Source organism: Physcomitrium patens, chromosome 1 (genome assembly GCF_059467195.1).
Source record: "Physcomitrium patens ecotype Gransden chromosome 1, ASM5946719v1, whole genome shotgun sequence".
Taxonomy (NCBI): Eukaryota; Viridiplantae; Streptophyta; class Bryopsida; order Funariales; family Funariaceae; genus Physcomitrium; species Physcomitrium patens.
In genome coordinates, this window is record NC_143410.1 from 24,122,164 (window position 1) to 24,138,998 (window position 16,835).

Below are 16,835 nucleotides of genomic sequence, written 5' to 3' on the forward strand. Positions count from 1 at the left end.
TCCTTTTATTTTTATAATAGAAAACTTTAACATATTTAGAAGTTAAATTAAAAAATAAACAAAAAATAAAAATAAAAAATCTAAAACCTCTACTATAAAATTTAAAAAATCCATAAAAAGATATAATTCAGTGTGTTTGAAGAAAGAATTAATGTTAAAATTTAAAAATTAATAATGAATAGCCTTTAAAGCATAATAAAAGAAGTAAAAAAATCCACTTAGTTCTAAAAAAATAAAGAATAATAAATTAGGATTCTTATCAAATTATCAAGGACATAAATCACAAAAAATCAAATGATCAATATACTCATATGTCACTAAAAAAGAGTAGATATTCACTTAAAGTTTGTATAATTTTAAAACTATAAGGACTATTGCTAAAGATAAAAAGATTGAAGATTCTTAAAATAAGACTAAAAACAAAAAATGTGTTGACAAGAATGAAAAAGGTTTTATTATTGCATCTATATGTACTATCAAATTATGAATTATATGGCAATATTCTATAGGACCTCCAACACATATCCAACTTACATAAAAAGTGTCTAATTTGCAAGACAAGTTTCTTATACATATGCCACATGTCCAACTTGTATTACAAGTGGCCAACTTATCAATTATCTACAAACATATATAAAATCAAATCTTCATCTATAAAGCCTCTAAAAAGATTTTTTTACAAGAAATTATTAAAATTATATATTTTTAATTAATTCTATCTAATTCTTCTTATTTAAATAATTAATAGTATTGGTTATATTTGTGACATATATAACCTTTTAAAATCTATATCAATTTAGTTTTTAAACTACATATATATATATATATATATATATATATACCATTTATTATTTTAATAAATTTTATTTTTAAATAATATAATTTTTTTAAATCATTTTTTTGTTATTAATTTTTTAATTATATGCTTCTTAAAAACAATTTAGTTGAAGCTACTATATGCATCTCTTTGCTCTATAATTTTGCATGCATATCTTTAACTTAAGAATATCTTTGAAATAAAATTATTTCAAAAAAAATTAGAATCATAAGTAGCAATTGTGTTTAGCACAAGTTTCACTATGCCTTTTAAACAACACCAAAAAATATCTTTTTTATCAACTTTGAATGTTATAATCTTCCACCTGCAATGACCTCAACATATAAGATTTGTTTGATTGATTCTAATATAAGTTAAAAACAAGATCTTATGGTTGAAAGTATTAAAATATTAAAAAAATAAAAATAAAGGTTATTTTCTTAACACGGGTGTTTTTTTGCACTTTTGAAGTTTGGAGGATAAGATAACATAAGGAACTTTAGGGATTAAAAGGTGCTATTCAAAATGAATAATAATAATAATAATAATATAGTAATAACATTAAAATTAAGAGGTACTAAAGAAAAAAGTAATAAAATAAATAATAATAATAATAATAATAATCATCAAAATAAGGATTCTAAGACAAAGAAAAAATAATAAATATGACTATATATATATATATATATATATAGCATCAATAAATAAATGCAACATTACACATATATCTTACAAATAAGAAGAAGTTTGGAAAAATAAGTGAATGCATCATTATCCATATATTCTACAAATAATGAAAAGTTGGCATAGACATTCAAGCATATCACAACACAAATACTATATATATAAAAAGTAAAAAGTAAAAACAAACCATTGAAGACAAAAAAAAAAAAAAAAAAAAAAAAAAAAATACTACAAAGAAGAAACTTCAAAGACAAGATAATAAAGATAAAATAAAAAATAAAAAATAAAAAAATAGCACAACCAGAACCACAACATCAAATCTCACAACTTAATTAAAACAAAAACTACAAGATTGCAAATACACACAAGTAATTTAATCAATATATTAATCAAAAAGAACAGCCACACAAAGGAGTAGTGGAGTTAGAGATGAAGACTAAAATAAGGCTTTGAAGAAGTATGATATCTTTCTTTGTTAATTGGATTTATATTATATTGTTGCTATCGTCAGTTCTTGCAGAAATATACATCTCGTTGTGGTCTCCCGATAATGGAATTCTTACGTTCCGGAAAATCCTCTGTCACAGAACGTCACAAAGTAAAATAACAATCCCTGCAAATCCATAGCCTTCACTTCACAAGCGCCTGTCCCAGTAAACCCAACTCCATCCAATCTAAGGTTGAATACTCTGGTAAGCGTCTGTTAGCAAAACATCTATCTTTATAAGTTGCATGAGTGACCTCTAAATGTACCCCATATCAAACAAGTTGTGAGCAGTCTCTTTTGGCCCGGAGACTCTCACCAGCCATGCTTAGAACCGCTCTTCTGCAAACAGTTGTCTTACAAACCGAAACATAACAAATCTCATGGCTGCACCAAAGCATGGTGTGACTTGGAAGTCTTGCCCAACTAAGAATTTGCACGTGGTTCCTCGTTGTACTCTTTACTAGGGGGGTCCACTTGACCCTGACAGATGGGTGCTATGTGACCTAAAAGTTGCTGCAAAACTCAGTCTGACGGTATGGAAAAACTCCTCTCCCAGTAAATCAATTTGGCATCGATGGGAGAAGTTCACTGTATCGCCCTGAGTTCACGGCAGGAACTGTCATATAAAATTCGATTTCCAAACCTTCACAACAGTGACAGAAGCTGGGTGTTGTGTGATAATAGAATGATGTTTGCTGGGTGTGGCGAGGTTTAGGCAACCAGTGGCAACCATTAACGAACAAGCTCTTTACTTTCAAATACTACAGACTAAAAGCAAAGTTTCGTCACTGTCAGAATGCCATGATCTTGTGTGATGATGACTTCGTGTGTTCTAACATTCTCGGGTTGTGGTGGTAGACACGACGAACCCATAATCGAATTGAGGACAAGGCTGAAGTATATGATGCCTAAACATTGCTAACAGGTTTATACTGGTTAAGTAGTAATGTGAGGACATCTCTAAATAAATGACGATGCTGTAATACTTCAGTGCGACGAAAGTGAGGGAAAAGCTCCACCTTTCTGTGCATGGGAACCAAGTTCAGGTGATGTCTTTTCCTATCATTCTAAGAACTTCATCACAATTTCATCCAGTTGAAACTAGCATCTCAATGCAATAAAAAAATTATGCAACACAAGCAATATAAAAAACTGCCGATCTCTGAGTGCACTAGAACCATTACCGCTTATCAAATATAGCTCGCAACAAACTATTAAATTACCATTTGACTGTTCAGACTTTTCACGCCTTATGCGACAATTAGCGAGAAGCAACTTCCTTAGTGCGACGAGAGTGCCTCCTTTTGGTCCTTGGTAGCATCTGCGCCTCGAATTAGTGAGCTATCAATATCCCTATGCCCGAGGCATCAATTCAACCTTAGGATGAACTACTTTACACGATTGAGGTCACGTTGTGCGGCTGTTTTGGCTATTAGAAGACAAAAACTCAAATTTCGATTCCAGAGAATTGTCAATTTCACATGTAAAACAGTTGATGTTCATGACGCCGAGTCTCGCCGAGTGCACAATTCAATTTCTCGGTACATCTATTTCTGGCAAACCTCACTCTGAACTGCACGAATCAAAGTTATAATTAAGAGAATACCTTCATCATATTGATCAGCAACTTTTGTTTTAATGACCACTTTTAACAGTTTTACATAACCTTTCCATCCCTCTAAGTTTGGCTGTTTCTTGTGTTTTAGATACATAAAAGGTTGTTGTCGATGGTAAGGAGCCTTGATTGCTTCTTTAACTGGAATATCTAAACATAGTAAAACAATTGTTGGCACTAATGTTATGTTGTCTTTGCGCATGGAGGGCCTAGAGTGTTTTCTCATGAAAAATGATTGATGAGATATCTAATTTTGTTAATTTCTTGTTGGAAGCCACTTCTAATCAAGGTAAAGAAGTGGGTAAAAGAGAGAAGGATATTATTTACTACAATAACCTATTGCATTCTACAACGACAAGAAACAGGAGGCGAGGGAACAGGGAGTCACAACTAGAAATAGGACGGTGGGTAAGAGATTTCGGTTCGAACGATCCATCAATGAAGTCAGTGCTCGTGTTAGGATCTGAGGCCCAACTGAATTGCGTGTGATCGCCTCGAGGCTATTTTGATGGATTTCGTGAGGAAAAAACCCTCGGTGTTTCCCACATCGGTGTTGCTTGCGCTTTGTCTTGGCTTCATTGGAGGATTGCTCTTTGGCTATTGCTTGTATCTTACCGCTACTCTAAACGTTCCATCTCCTGAGTTAACTGACACAAGACTAAGTACAAGTAAAGTTGTATACGGGTCGATAAAGTGTCCCGATGTGCCGCCTTCAGTTCCTTGTGAGCCTTGTGTAGGTACTGTTGCAAACCAGACGATAGGGTGTCCCGAAGTGCCGACTTGTGAGACTTGTGAAGCTAGCGGAAATGGAAGCGGGTCGCAACAAGATATGGCTGAAGATGAGGTTTTTGTCAAGAATCTGCCTCAAAACTTTATTCATAAAACAACAGATTATCATCGTAAAAACATGACCAAGATGCCCTACCAGGTTAGTGTTCAGAAATCCAGCACCGACCTTAGGATCTTACGGACACACAGTTTTAGGCTACACAGACCAGCTTCAGTTATAGGTTTCAGTTTAAAGACGACTGGAGCGTATTGTGCATAATTTAGTTTCAGTCTTCCTCAAATTTTCTGCCTTGTGCAATGGCACAGGACAGGCCTGGGCCCACGCCGAAGAGTCTGCTTGCAATGGCCGTCGGATTTAAACAAAGAGACCACGTTGATGCTTATCTTCAGAAGGTACATCACAAACTCATTCATGAATGTGCGCATGCTGATAGGCTAATGATAAGAAAGGTGAGAGGAATAAATGATGAGTCCTTTCTCGTTGCGTGTGTTGCAGTTTGACGAGGAGCATTTCCAGGTGGTGCTATTTCACTACGACAACACGGTAGACAAATGGAGAGACTTCGACTGGTTCCAACGCGTTGTCCACATCCAGAGCGAAGGTCAATCCAAGTGGTGGTTCACAAAACGGTTCTTGCATCCCGATGTGGTGGCTCCCTACGAATACATTTTCGTCTGGGACGAAGACCTCAACCTCACCAATTGCGACCCTCTCAAGTCAGTTCCTGCTTCTACACTACTTCTCTTATGGTCCAGCAGTTACTGCAAGTTCAACTTACCGGCATTGCTGGCTCAGTATCTGATACGCCACTATCTGTGACCAGATTTATAGACATTATGAAGAGGAATCAGCTTCAGATTGCGCAACCAGCGATTGAGGGAGCTACCCACTGGCCGATCACGAAACGTGTTACGGAAAACGGAATTGAGATGCACACTCGCACCTCCGAGGGAGGCCTAAAAGACAAGCCCTGCGTTAACGAAACCACAACTGGTGGCCCATGTGAAGCGTGAGTGTCATCACCAGAATTTTGTCGTAATCGTCGAGCGATCGCAAATTTGAACTGGGAGTCTGAAAACGAATGCTTGTATGGTATGAACAGGTTTGTGGAGATTCAGGCTCCTGTGTTCGAGCACAAGTCTTGGCGGTGCGTCTGGAACCTCCTTCAGGTGCTTAACATCTTTCCTCAAATCTTGTGCTCCGAACGGTAACAGCTAGAAGAGAGTAGGATCGGTGAATCGTCATGGAGTGTTGCGTGACCATCAAATCTTAAACCCCGAACCTGATAGCTGTAATATCGTTCAAGTTTCGCACGAAGTTGATCCATTGTACGCAAGGCATTACATCGCTTTCGACGGAGCAAGCAGCTAACCAATCTAACAGGTTCTAGGGATTCATGTGTTGAACCGCAATGCAGAACGATTTGATAATGGCATGGGGAATCGATTTCATCCTCCGCGAATGTGTCTCTGCACCGGCAGAGAAGCACATGGGCATCATAGATTCACAGTGGATCCTACACGACAGCGCTCAATCTCTCTACTCCAAGGTCTGTAACACCAGTCCATCGTCACGAAACCAGCACGCTTTAGCAAAACTATGTTTCAATCCCATGGTCTTGACTCCTGGCTTGCTACCATCCTCACCACCTGGTGTTTCTGCGAATTTGTGCAGGAGAATCAGACCACGACGCAGTTCAGCTCACACCGAGATATGGTAACTAGCATGACTTGATCACCTCTCCTTGTCTCACACACCCCTCATGACATCTTCCTTTGTTCCAAGTAGGCCTCGTTTACCACCCGAAACCAGTTCGACTCTACCACAAACCATTCCCCTTACCAAATTCACCGTACTGCATGTACCTAATAACCACACCGTGTGTCTAAGCAGCTTTTGAAGAGGAGCTTCTGGGAGTATTCAGAAACTAGAAGAAGGTGGGGGACAACAAACGCCACCAGAAACGCAGTCTGATCCCAAATCATCAAACATCTACTGGAACGTTTTCGAAAGTTCAACACAATGTGGTTCCCCCTCCGAGGCGTCTCACTTTGGGAGATATGTTTGGAACGAAATGATCGTGCTTTTACCAATACCGACTGGCCCATGGAAAAGACCCACAAGTCGGATCTGGCAAGGATTCACAGATTACGCTAGAATTGCAAGGAATAAGGTCGTGGAAAATACTCAGGTTTACCTATCTCGCTGTTACCCTAAACCCTAAAACCGGAGGGATAGTATAAAGCTTTCGACACCAGCTGGGGGAACAATATCGTAATATGCTCTATACTCAAGCCATTGCACCCTAAGAGGTTCCGTATCCAAGGTAGAGTAGCTCCCCAATAAGCCGGGGTTGTAACATTACATATTGTAGGGTCCTGTATTGAGTCGTGCTTTGGTTGGGATTTCTGAGTCCTACTTAGACCAAAACACTTTGTACTGGTCCCCTGCAATGAATTTTCTTTATATGTATCTTTGCAAACTCCAAGAAGTATCTTAGAAATGGACATAGAAGTTTTTAAATTTTTTAGAAGAAAAAAAATAAGGTTTAAGAAAATTGATGAAGAAATGTAACAAATTAGATCTATAAGTTATCTTAAAGTGGTACTTATATCTTAGTATTACTATTGTAGGAATATCATTAAGCTTTGTCAAGTTATCATTAATTAGATAATAATAGATTTAGGCATATTTATAAGTCCAAAAGACATAATTTTTTATTAAATTATATATGTATACAATTCATACAAGAACTAAAAAACAAGTTAAATAACTAAGAAGCAAAACAACAATAAATAAATAAAAACGTTATTCTTTTTAATATCAAGACAATGGTATTTGGTTGCATATTTATTAATATTATTTGATACTACTAAATTTCTCACAAAATATTATTTCCAATTAAAATCACACATTAAATCTTAAATTTCTTCTTCTGCTAAAGGCAATATGAAATTTTCTTTATATGTATCTTTATATTTCCAATTAGAATTACGCATTAAATCTTAAATTTCTTTATATGTAACTTCTGCATAAGGCAATTATTATATTAATAAGATCTTACACTTTAAGTAATTAAATATAAGATTAAAATGATTCACTTTAAATTTGTGCACCTGCGTTTAATTTAATTATACCAAGTAAAAATAATATTAAATAATTGATAAACTTGTATACAAATTGTAGTGAGTCAAACCATATTGTACAAATTTGAATTGAATCATTTTAATCTAATATTTAATTACTAAAAGTGTAAGATCTTATTAATATAATAATTTGACTTGACAAAATGTACTTTGTATAATATAATAAAATGTAATAATATTTTAAAATAAAAATAAAAATATTCAATAATACATTAATGAATAAAATAACTAAAAATAATAAAAATATTTAAATTTATATTTCAATATCAATACATATTAATAAAAAGACACATTCTTTGTTAGTGCTTCTGTAATTTAATTCAACCACTCTTTGTCAATTAATTTTTAAAGATTATATCATAATTCATTTAAATTTGCTAAAAGTTGTAAAGCCCTTGTATAACAATGATACAAACTAAACTAAATAATGCTAGTAAAAATTACTAATTATATGTATTACACTTTGAATCTATTGGAATGGATTGAAGGATGCAAGTATAGAAAAAATTACAATTGTTAAAAAAAATCTTTATTTTTATTTTAATTCCAATAAATGTATAAAGCATGTTAATCTTAGTATATTTCTTATATCCAATAAATGTATAAAGCATGTTAATCTTAGTATATTTCTTGGATATTATCGTAGTCAAACAACACCAAATTGGATATTATGTAATTCTTTAATCAATGCTTGTAAACTAATTAAAGTAACAACAATTCTCAAGTGTATCATTTTTTGTAGTAAAGAAAAAAAAAATTATATTCTATATATTACATTCTATTAGAAGTATTAATTCAAATTAGTACAATTGATTTCAGACACTGATTATGGCCATGCAACAGCTCGAATATGAATATATATATATATATATATATACATACCTTCCCTGATTGCATTAGAGCAAGGTAATCAATACCTCATATCTGATTAGTTTAAACAGGACCCAGTTTTATAGCATGTCGACCCGAGTAGAACACCTGCTAGTATTGAAAATTCATCCTAATTCTTAAATATGTCGCGGGCCATATTCATAAGAATTATTATGATTGTGAATTATTATGATTGTGAATTATTATGATTATTCTCACACAAATCATAGAATATTTCTTCTACGCTGTTCAATCCCATTTTGCAAGCAAGCGTTGAACATCCTAGTGCACAGCTCTGCTTCAACACTAGACTACAAGTACTGTGTGCTTTACAATTTCTCGTCACTTTATACCAGGTTGCTCGAGAAGGATATTGAGAAGTCGACATTCTAGAATACTCTCATTGTGTGCTACTATCAATGATTTGCCATAAATCACTGTACGAGACTAGGTAATTGTAAAATAAACAAATTGAGTATCCATGCACTCACTGCTTAGTGACTTTAGAATTTAATCTATTTCTGCACCTTGTATTGTACTGTTGCTAAGATTGCACCTTCCTGTGGTGGATATTAAGTAGCTGGATATTGAGATCGGTTCAGGATTGACGGTTCCAGACTTCAACCATTTCAAGGGGCGGTAACCAGGGATTAGGTTACACTCAACGTGTGAAACATCCAATGATTTGAATCGTAGTAAATATCCTCTCTCAGGACAGCTACGATAGTTTTACGATGTACTTTGGTTTTGTGCACAGTATCTGCTTCATCACTTAGCGGAAACATTGTATTATAGCGTCTTGAGAGTGGCCACAGTCCTTGTTTGTATTGATTGCTGCACCGATTCAAGCCAAAGCTGCTGTCGAGAATAGCCACATAGAGCTACACTCTATCAACACCGACGGACGCGTGTACAGGTACAACGGAAGTGTGAGCGAGTTTTCCCGAATATGGATCCGGTGCTTGTTGCTGGTTACGTGATTCGGGCATAGTGGAAGCAATAGGACTCCCTCGAGGGACAACCCAGGCGACGAATCGAGGAATGTCGTCTCCGGGCATTATCACCGAGATAGATGCAGCCTGCAGAAAAATTCAAATTTCCTTGAAATATTGTCCTCTAAATTTTCCTGAAAACAGCGAAAGTTTTAGAAAAGAGTGTGATTCTTACTCTTGGAGGATCACGAGTGTTGATAGCATCCACAGAATGATGAAAAGAAATCGGTGGTGATGATGATCGCGTGTCGTCAAGGAGCTCAGAATGTCCGGTACTATGGGCCTGGGATTGAAGTCGCATTTGTCCCTCCCACTGATAGCAGCAGCAAAGAATGGCACAAACTGCCATTACCATAAGAACAACTATGCCAGTCACCAGGGTGACATTCGTTCTTGAATGCTTAGGAGGCGCTGGACTTATAAGAGGAGGCCGGGCATGGGTTCCCTGAAGAACTCTTCCCTCTTGATAAACAGATTCCCACTGAAACGACATCATTTGAGCTTCCATTGCACTCAATGCCTCTAAACCGACAAGAAGGAAGATTGACAAGTATCTAATTACAAAATTTCTACCCATCTCCCACATTCATCTCCGAGGAGAAGGTGGGAAGAGCCAGCCATGTCACCGTGCGGAAAGCTATACCTGGGAAATACTTCGTGATGTCACAAAGTAGAACTCTGAATACTACAGACGGTAAAGGACATGAGCTACAGCACTTGATCCCAAATGACCGCCAGAGAAAAATGACTCTACCTACAGTCACTGCGGTCCATTTGTCAATCTAGATCCTACTTGGAATGCTGACAAACTTCAGATTGATAGAAGAAAGAGAAACTTGAGAAAATCTTCTTCCTTGGGACGAAATTGTAGCCGCTGATGTAAGTTCTTCCTGCAGATGTCTATCAGCAAACTACCCAAACCGCTGCAAAAACTTTTAAAATGTTTGCAATTTTCAACACAAGGTCTTCTTGATCATCTAACGACGTCTTCGAAGAGCTCAGATGAGCTCAACAATCGTACTACGGATCTACAAAAATATTTTATCCACGGCAGATGGGGACAATTTGGACGTCACCTGACAGTTACAGTTCATGGCCAGCAGCACGAATGAATTCTGCCTACAATGTCCGACACATTCCTTAAGAACAGAAACAGAAGAACTGCACCCTGAGAAACCATTTCATGCTTCCACAATCTAAACCCAACATTATAAGCTTCACCTGCTCACCGCGCTCCTCACAAATCAAGCGTGGCTCATAACGCCGTACATGAACATGGAAACACGTAATTTCGGAGCCTCCCGCTGTTAATTTCGAACAGAAATAGTGGGACCCAACCTGCCCATCTTCATACACAATCTGCAAAATTTGATACTCCAGCTAGATTAGCTACCGGTCACTTTAACCATAAAATTTCAGCCCGACTTGGATTATTACAAAAGATTATTTGGAGCTTGAAATCAAAGATGCAGATATGATACACCTGTATATTCAGGCAGTTAAATGCCATGCACCTGCCAAAACACAAATTGTGTGAGGACGAAGACTCGATTAAGATCGACCATGAGAAGAGTGCTATCGGCGTAGTCAAATAGACCCACACCTGCGGTTGAGGTGCCTTACCTTCGGCGGCATAAACGCTGTTGTGAAATTGGGGCTGGCTGCCAAAGCTGGTGACCAAGAAAGACTACATCTGTGCGGTCATCTGTGTTTTTGAATGTGAATTTCGGCTTTAGTCGACGGCGACTCCTTTGCAACTGGTAAGTTATCGATGTGGCTTACCGATCGGCAATGCACCCCCACTTCTACTTCTGTGACACTTTACCTGCAGCCTCAGCCTCCAAATGGCTGCAACTGTGGATCACTTCATGTGCAACCGAAAATAATTTTAAATATTGTATTTAGGTGGTCTGTAAGAACGTAGACTAGCCCCAAGAGCTCCACACTTAAACTGTGACGAAATTCGTTCAAAATATTGGTGCAGATGGAAAATAGTGAGGGGACACTAAAATGAAGATAGTTTAGTCCTTGCCATGATCTTCCGATGTCGCTATTTGATTTCTCAGGCGCCGTGTTATTCAGCTTCATAAAGAGTTTCAATTTAAGGTGGATACTAGTAGGAGTTACACGCCAAAGCCCCAACCAGTAAACAATACCTTTCAACACGATCCTTGGCGTCCGATGGCTCCACTTGAGCGTCCTCTAGGCCATGTAAGTTCTCAGAGACCAGATGTCTCAACGTATCCGTTCAGTTACAGCTACACATGTCAATTGTTACTCTGAATAGATGATAATGCAGTATATTAGGCGAAGAATAACCTACTTGTCGCAAACCATGAAGTCTGAATTAACAGTAAATACTCTTTTCTAACTTCGTTAATGAACGCATCGAAGAAAGAAAGATATATTTTGTTAAGTTTCAATACATCAACACAGATGGCAACCAACACAGATGGTAACCACAGTAGCACTGACCGAGACACCTAATTGACATTTTTGACGATGGCGTGAACGAGTAACATTCCTTGGGCCGGTCGTTTGGAGTGTGCCACAAGCGAATTGACCTGAGAGTCGGTTTCGAAGTACAGGAACTTAGTGGAGTGTTCTCGAAACAAGTCAAGAATTATAGATGGACGATACATGTACTGCTCATGAGTCCCAAGGCTTCTCAAACGTTTCATACATACCAGATGTATTGGAAGCGATTAAATTAGCAGAGAAGTGAGTGTAGAAAAGACAGAAGAATGCCTTACGTAAGCACATCTACGAAGCTGCTACTGAACTTGGACAATTCCAACAAGCTGCAAATTCTTCAGACCTTCCTGAAGGGACTCACAAGGTGCTCGAGAAGTACGCATGAGAGGAGCGCCCCCGCCGCTCAGCCGACAAATATCCAAAACAATATGTACATTTCTTTGTTCAAAAGCCTGACAGGACCATTAGGACGATAAATTCACGTTCCAACATGAATATGATGCAAGAATCGAGCACATTCTATGGCACCAAAACATACTAGTGGCAGGTAAAATTCATAGAAGCACACTTCAAGCAAGAGAATGACACCGAACAGGACAATCTAGGTGAAGAAACCAACTCTTGAGCCAAACGTTGCGGTGGTGGCCGTTTGAATCAAAACATTGTAAAGGAAGCTTTTAGTGCGTAGTTTCGGAGGCACACATCGTTGCAGGAGCGGCAACAGCTACGCCGGGAGCATGCAATGCAATGAAATCTGAACTTTGGCAGCTGCCTGTCTCCTTTGACCTTCAGCTTGTCTTTCAGCTGCTTTGTGATCGAGAGAGACGATGATCTCTCCGCTATTCCCATTGAACCCTAAACCCTGGCCGCTCTTGTGGCCATCCACTGAAGATTATTTCAGATGTGTACATTGTTTGTGATATTCCACTAAAACTTAAGAGCATTCGTTTGAAGTGCGCCATAAGTGAATTGTGCATCTAGTGTAACAGTTTCTTTGTTGTGTACTTCTGGTGTACCTTTTTGCTTTTTTCCTTTTTCATTGCTGAAATTACTGTAGGGTGAGGCAGGATTTAGTAACTAAAAGCATATCTTTAAATATATCATGTTTGTTCATTTTTATTTTTTTTGAAGAATGTTGTATGTTTAATTATTGTTAGTAGTGTAAAAAAGAAAATTAGTGTGGAATTATGTGCTTTTATGATTGAAATTGTAGGATGTTAATTTCTACACAATGATTTTGCTTAGATAAGTGTGTGTAATTGTCATTGGCATCTTGTGAATATTATGCTTGCCTAAAGATAAATAACAAATACAACTTAGAAGTACATGTAATGTATTTTTTAAATATTATAATTTTTTATTATTTTTTTGAAGAAATATAAAATTGTTAAGAATGTATATCTTCTTAGAGATTATTTTGTTGGATGTCACTTTCATTATGATTGTCTTATTTTGAATGTGATTTTTTTTAGTTCTTGTATTAGTTTAGATGATAAAGAATAGTAATTAGGTGTCTATTACCTATGATTGCAACTTTTGTTTTGTATTTATCATTATTTTTATTTATTCATTCTTATAATAATATAAAATAATGGTCTATTATTAAAACAATATCTCATTTTTTTTCATGTCTTTTAATATAAATTTTAATATAATAATTTTTAAAAAATAAGATATATATTAGTTAATTTTTTCTATGAAATTTTTTGAAGATTTTATTACTTAACTCTTGGTATAAAAATTGATTTTTGTCTTTTGATGATGTTTCTAGTAGTTGTAAATTATGTAGTTTTTATTAAGTTTAAATAAAGTGGAAGTACTATTGTTGTATTTTATCATTTTTAAAGTTGTGGCTTAGTGTCACAAACATATATATATATATATTTATCTAAATTAAAAGAATTAAATATGAGTAAGTAGAAGTAAATAATTTGATAATATCTTGTAGAAAAGCTTGTTAGAAGTTTCATAGATGCGGATTTGACTTTATATGTATTTGTAGATGGTTGGTAAGTTGAAAACTTAGTCAATAAGTTGACTATGTGTCACACATATTAGTGACTTGTGATACAAGTTGGTCATTTAGCACATATGTAAAAAACTTGTCTTAGAAGTTAGGTATGTATTGGAAGTCCTATAAAACGTTGCCATGTAGCTCCTAGTTTAATAGTATATATAGAAGCAAGAGTGAGTCATTCCTAACTCTAGTCAATATCTTTCTTGTTTTTAATCTTGTTTTAAGAATCTCTAATCTTCTTGTTTTTGGCAATAGTCATTCTAGTATTAATATCATGCTATTTTAAGTGATTATCTACTCTTTTTTAATGCCATAAGAGTGTATTAATTTTTTAATTGCTTTTAATTCATGTCCTTGACAATTTGATAAGAGTGCTAATTTACTATTCTTGTTTTGTTTTAGAAGTGAGTGGATTATACTACTTTTTTTTGTTGTGATTTAAAGGTTGTCAATTCCTATGTTTAAACTGATGTTTTTTTCTTCTTACATTGATTCTTTCCTCAAAAAAAATAAACTATCTTTCTTTGTAAAAAAATTGAGTTCATATAAGAGGTTGCCAATTACCTTTCTCTAATTTGAATAGTAGATTTGTTAAAGTCATCTATTAAAGAGATAGAAGAAAAAATTATAGATGCTATACTTAATAGAAGTAAGAATAGATTTGTAACTATTGCATATCTTCACAAGTTTAGCAACATTCTTAAGATAGAAATTTTATGTAAAATCAATATCAACCATCAAGATACTATTCCTACACCTATAAAAGAAGATAGCAATGAGATTGAATATTTGCACCAAGAAGTTGTACAATTGAGAGAAGCAAGTTAATCAATCTCACAATTAAATCCGAGAAGTCTTACAACTACAAGTATTAAGGAAACAAGGATTAGTATGCAAGAGAAGTTTAACAGAATAAGATCAAAATTTCAAGGATTTTTATAATAAGTCAAGTTTTATTTAAGATTATATTTTTTTAATATTTTAATAAAATATTCAAGTTGGATTCATATGTGTATTATTATTTAGAAGTAATTCCTTTTTATTTGTAATTATGAATGAATTTTTTTTGTAGATTTTATTTTATTTAAATTTATTCTTAAAAATATTTATGGCTGCATTTGGAAAAAAACAATCAAGAAAATATAGTAGAAATAACCTCCTATTTTTATGACAAGATTACAATCAACTATTACATATTGTCGAATTCCAAAACATTGTTTGTAATGTACATTGAAATGATAAAACTCTTATTAATCAATTTTAATATAAATTAAAAGATAATACCAAAGATTTATTATTGACAATGCCAAAAGCAAATTGATTAGAAGAATTTATTACTTAAGTCATTGCATGCAACAATCACCTTTTTAAAAGATGTCAAAAACAAAGATTTGGTTAGAGAAGAACAAGATAAGTCATGACAATAATTCTTAAGTCTATAATAGATGTTTGTTTTAATTCCTAAGTTATAATAGATGTTTGTTTTAATTCCTAAGTCTATAATAGATGTATTTTTAAGATAAAAAAATTACGAAGTCTTTATCTATATAAAGAATTTAATATATAATAGTGTGATATCTTTTGAGATTATTTTATTATCAATTCTTATTGCAAGAGGTTATATGCAAAGTATACAATTGAATACATTGACATTCACACCTTTAAACTCATAGGTTATTCCTTCTATATTTTCACATATGAGCTATTGATGTATTTATATCAAATTTTTATAAATATTATTCATTGTCTTCCAAAAGTTGTAGCTTGAATGTATGTTTCTTTGGAATTAAAGTCAACATTGAAGTTGAGGCCCATCATTTAGCTATTAAATTCTATATATATCTTAATCATCTTTGTTCTTCAATTTCTTATTTATGTTCCTTCACATCTTTGTCAAAGTTGATGATATTTACTTTGAAGTAGAACATAGCTTTCCTCGATGAACCTTGCCTTATCACCATTGGTCTTGTCTCTTAAGCTTTTTTTTTTTTTCTTATGTTAAAAATTCCAAAGGTCTTTGTGAATTCTTCCTTGCAATTCTCATGACTTTTCAATATATCAAAAAGATGTATTGAAATGATATAATAAAATGTCAATGATAAATCCTTTATTATATATCTTTATTATAATTATAATATAAATTTATGGCTATCTATAATTATTTTAATAGAATTTTATAATTTAAATAATTTTATAAAAAATATAAAAAATAAATTTGAATAATTTGAATAGTAGGTTTTATTTGAATAGTAATATTTGAATTTAGTAAAATCACTTTTTTCTAACCACCTTCTCTACCTAAGGTGGTTTTCATCACCTTGTTGTTTCATACTAACTTTTCTTTTTCAAGTCCTATTTACATTATCTTTCCTTTAAATTCTTTCCATACTACTTTTCTCTTCTCATTTTGACTTATTTTTAAATCAAGGTTTTTTTTTTAAAATATATATATATATATATATATATATATATATATTCAAATTATTTTTATGTCAATTTTTTTTTTTTTTTTTTACAAAATTATTTCTAAATTATTCCTCATAAAGGATGTAAAATTTATTATTTTATCTTTTATATTAGTTTAAATGGTTTAAAATTTTAGAGTATTTTTAATAATAATTATAGATTTAATAACAACACAGAAGCATATAATTTTATTTGTATAACTATCAAGGATATAAAGTATAAAAAAAAATTTAAAAATATATATATATTCTTGTATTAAAAAAAAAAAAGTACATAAATCAAAGTAGATTTAAGATAGAAACTAAAATGGCTATTGCCAAATGCAAACAAAGTAGAGATTCTTAAGCAAAGACAAGAACACAAAAAAGGTGTTGTTAAGAATGAAGAAGGATTCATTTTTGCTTCCATGTATAATATATAACTAAAAAATTATGCAACAACATATTATAAATTATCCAACATGTATCCAATTTGCA

General features: G+C 33.9%; 2 protein-coding genes and 1 long non-coding RNA gene across 6 annotated transcripts; 1 reads left to right on the forward strand and 2 right to left on the reverse strand.

Moving 5' to 3' along the window:
* Positions 1-3,950: 3,950 nt before the first annotated feature.
* On the forward strand, positions 3,951-6,865 carry LOC112280250 (uncharacterized). The gene is made up of 8 exons (XM_024515541.3): positions 3,951-4,531; positions 4,699-4,785; positions 4,889-5,109; positions 5,217-5,402; positions 5,496-5,562; positions 5,811-5,942; positions 6,068-6,109; positions 6,287-6,865. The coding sequence occupies exons 1-8, from the start codon at positions 4,112-4,114 to the stop codon at positions 6,365-6,367; spliced, it is 1,236 nt and encodes a 411-aa protein (XP_024371309.1). The 5' UTR covers positions 3,951-4,111; the 3' UTR covers positions 6,368-6,865.
* A 1,869-nt stretch (positions 6,866-8,734) lies between these two features.
* LOC112282067 (uncharacterized) lies at positions 8,735-10,544 on the reverse strand. The gene is made up of 2 exons (XM_024519254.3): positions 9,577-10,544; positions 8,735-9,488 (listed from the first exon to the last, which is right to left on the reverse strand). The coding sequence occupies exons 1-2, from the start codon at positions 9,985-9,987 to the stop codon at positions 9,291-9,293; spliced, it is 609 nt and encodes a 202-aa protein (XP_024375022.1). The 5' UTR covers positions 9,988-10,544; the 3' UTR covers positions 8,735-9,290.
* Positions 9,945-12,837, reverse strand: LOC149989953 (uncharacterized). Of its 4 annotated transcripts, none has more exons than XR_016505480.1 (5): positions 12,496-12,837; positions 11,025-12,328; positions 10,885-10,915; positions 10,623-10,760; positions 9,945-10,291 (listed from the first exon to the last, which is right to left on the reverse strand). It is a non-coding gene; the product is annotated as an uncharacterized LOC149989953 (long non-coding RNA). The 4 variants fall into 4 exon arrangements; XR_016505477.1 differs by having other exon boundaries at positions 11,025-11,965; positions 12,155-12,837; XR_016505482.1 differs by having other exon boundaries at positions 11,025-11,659; positions 11,877-12,837.
* Between the last annotated feature and the right edge of the window lie 3,998 nt (positions 12,838-16,835).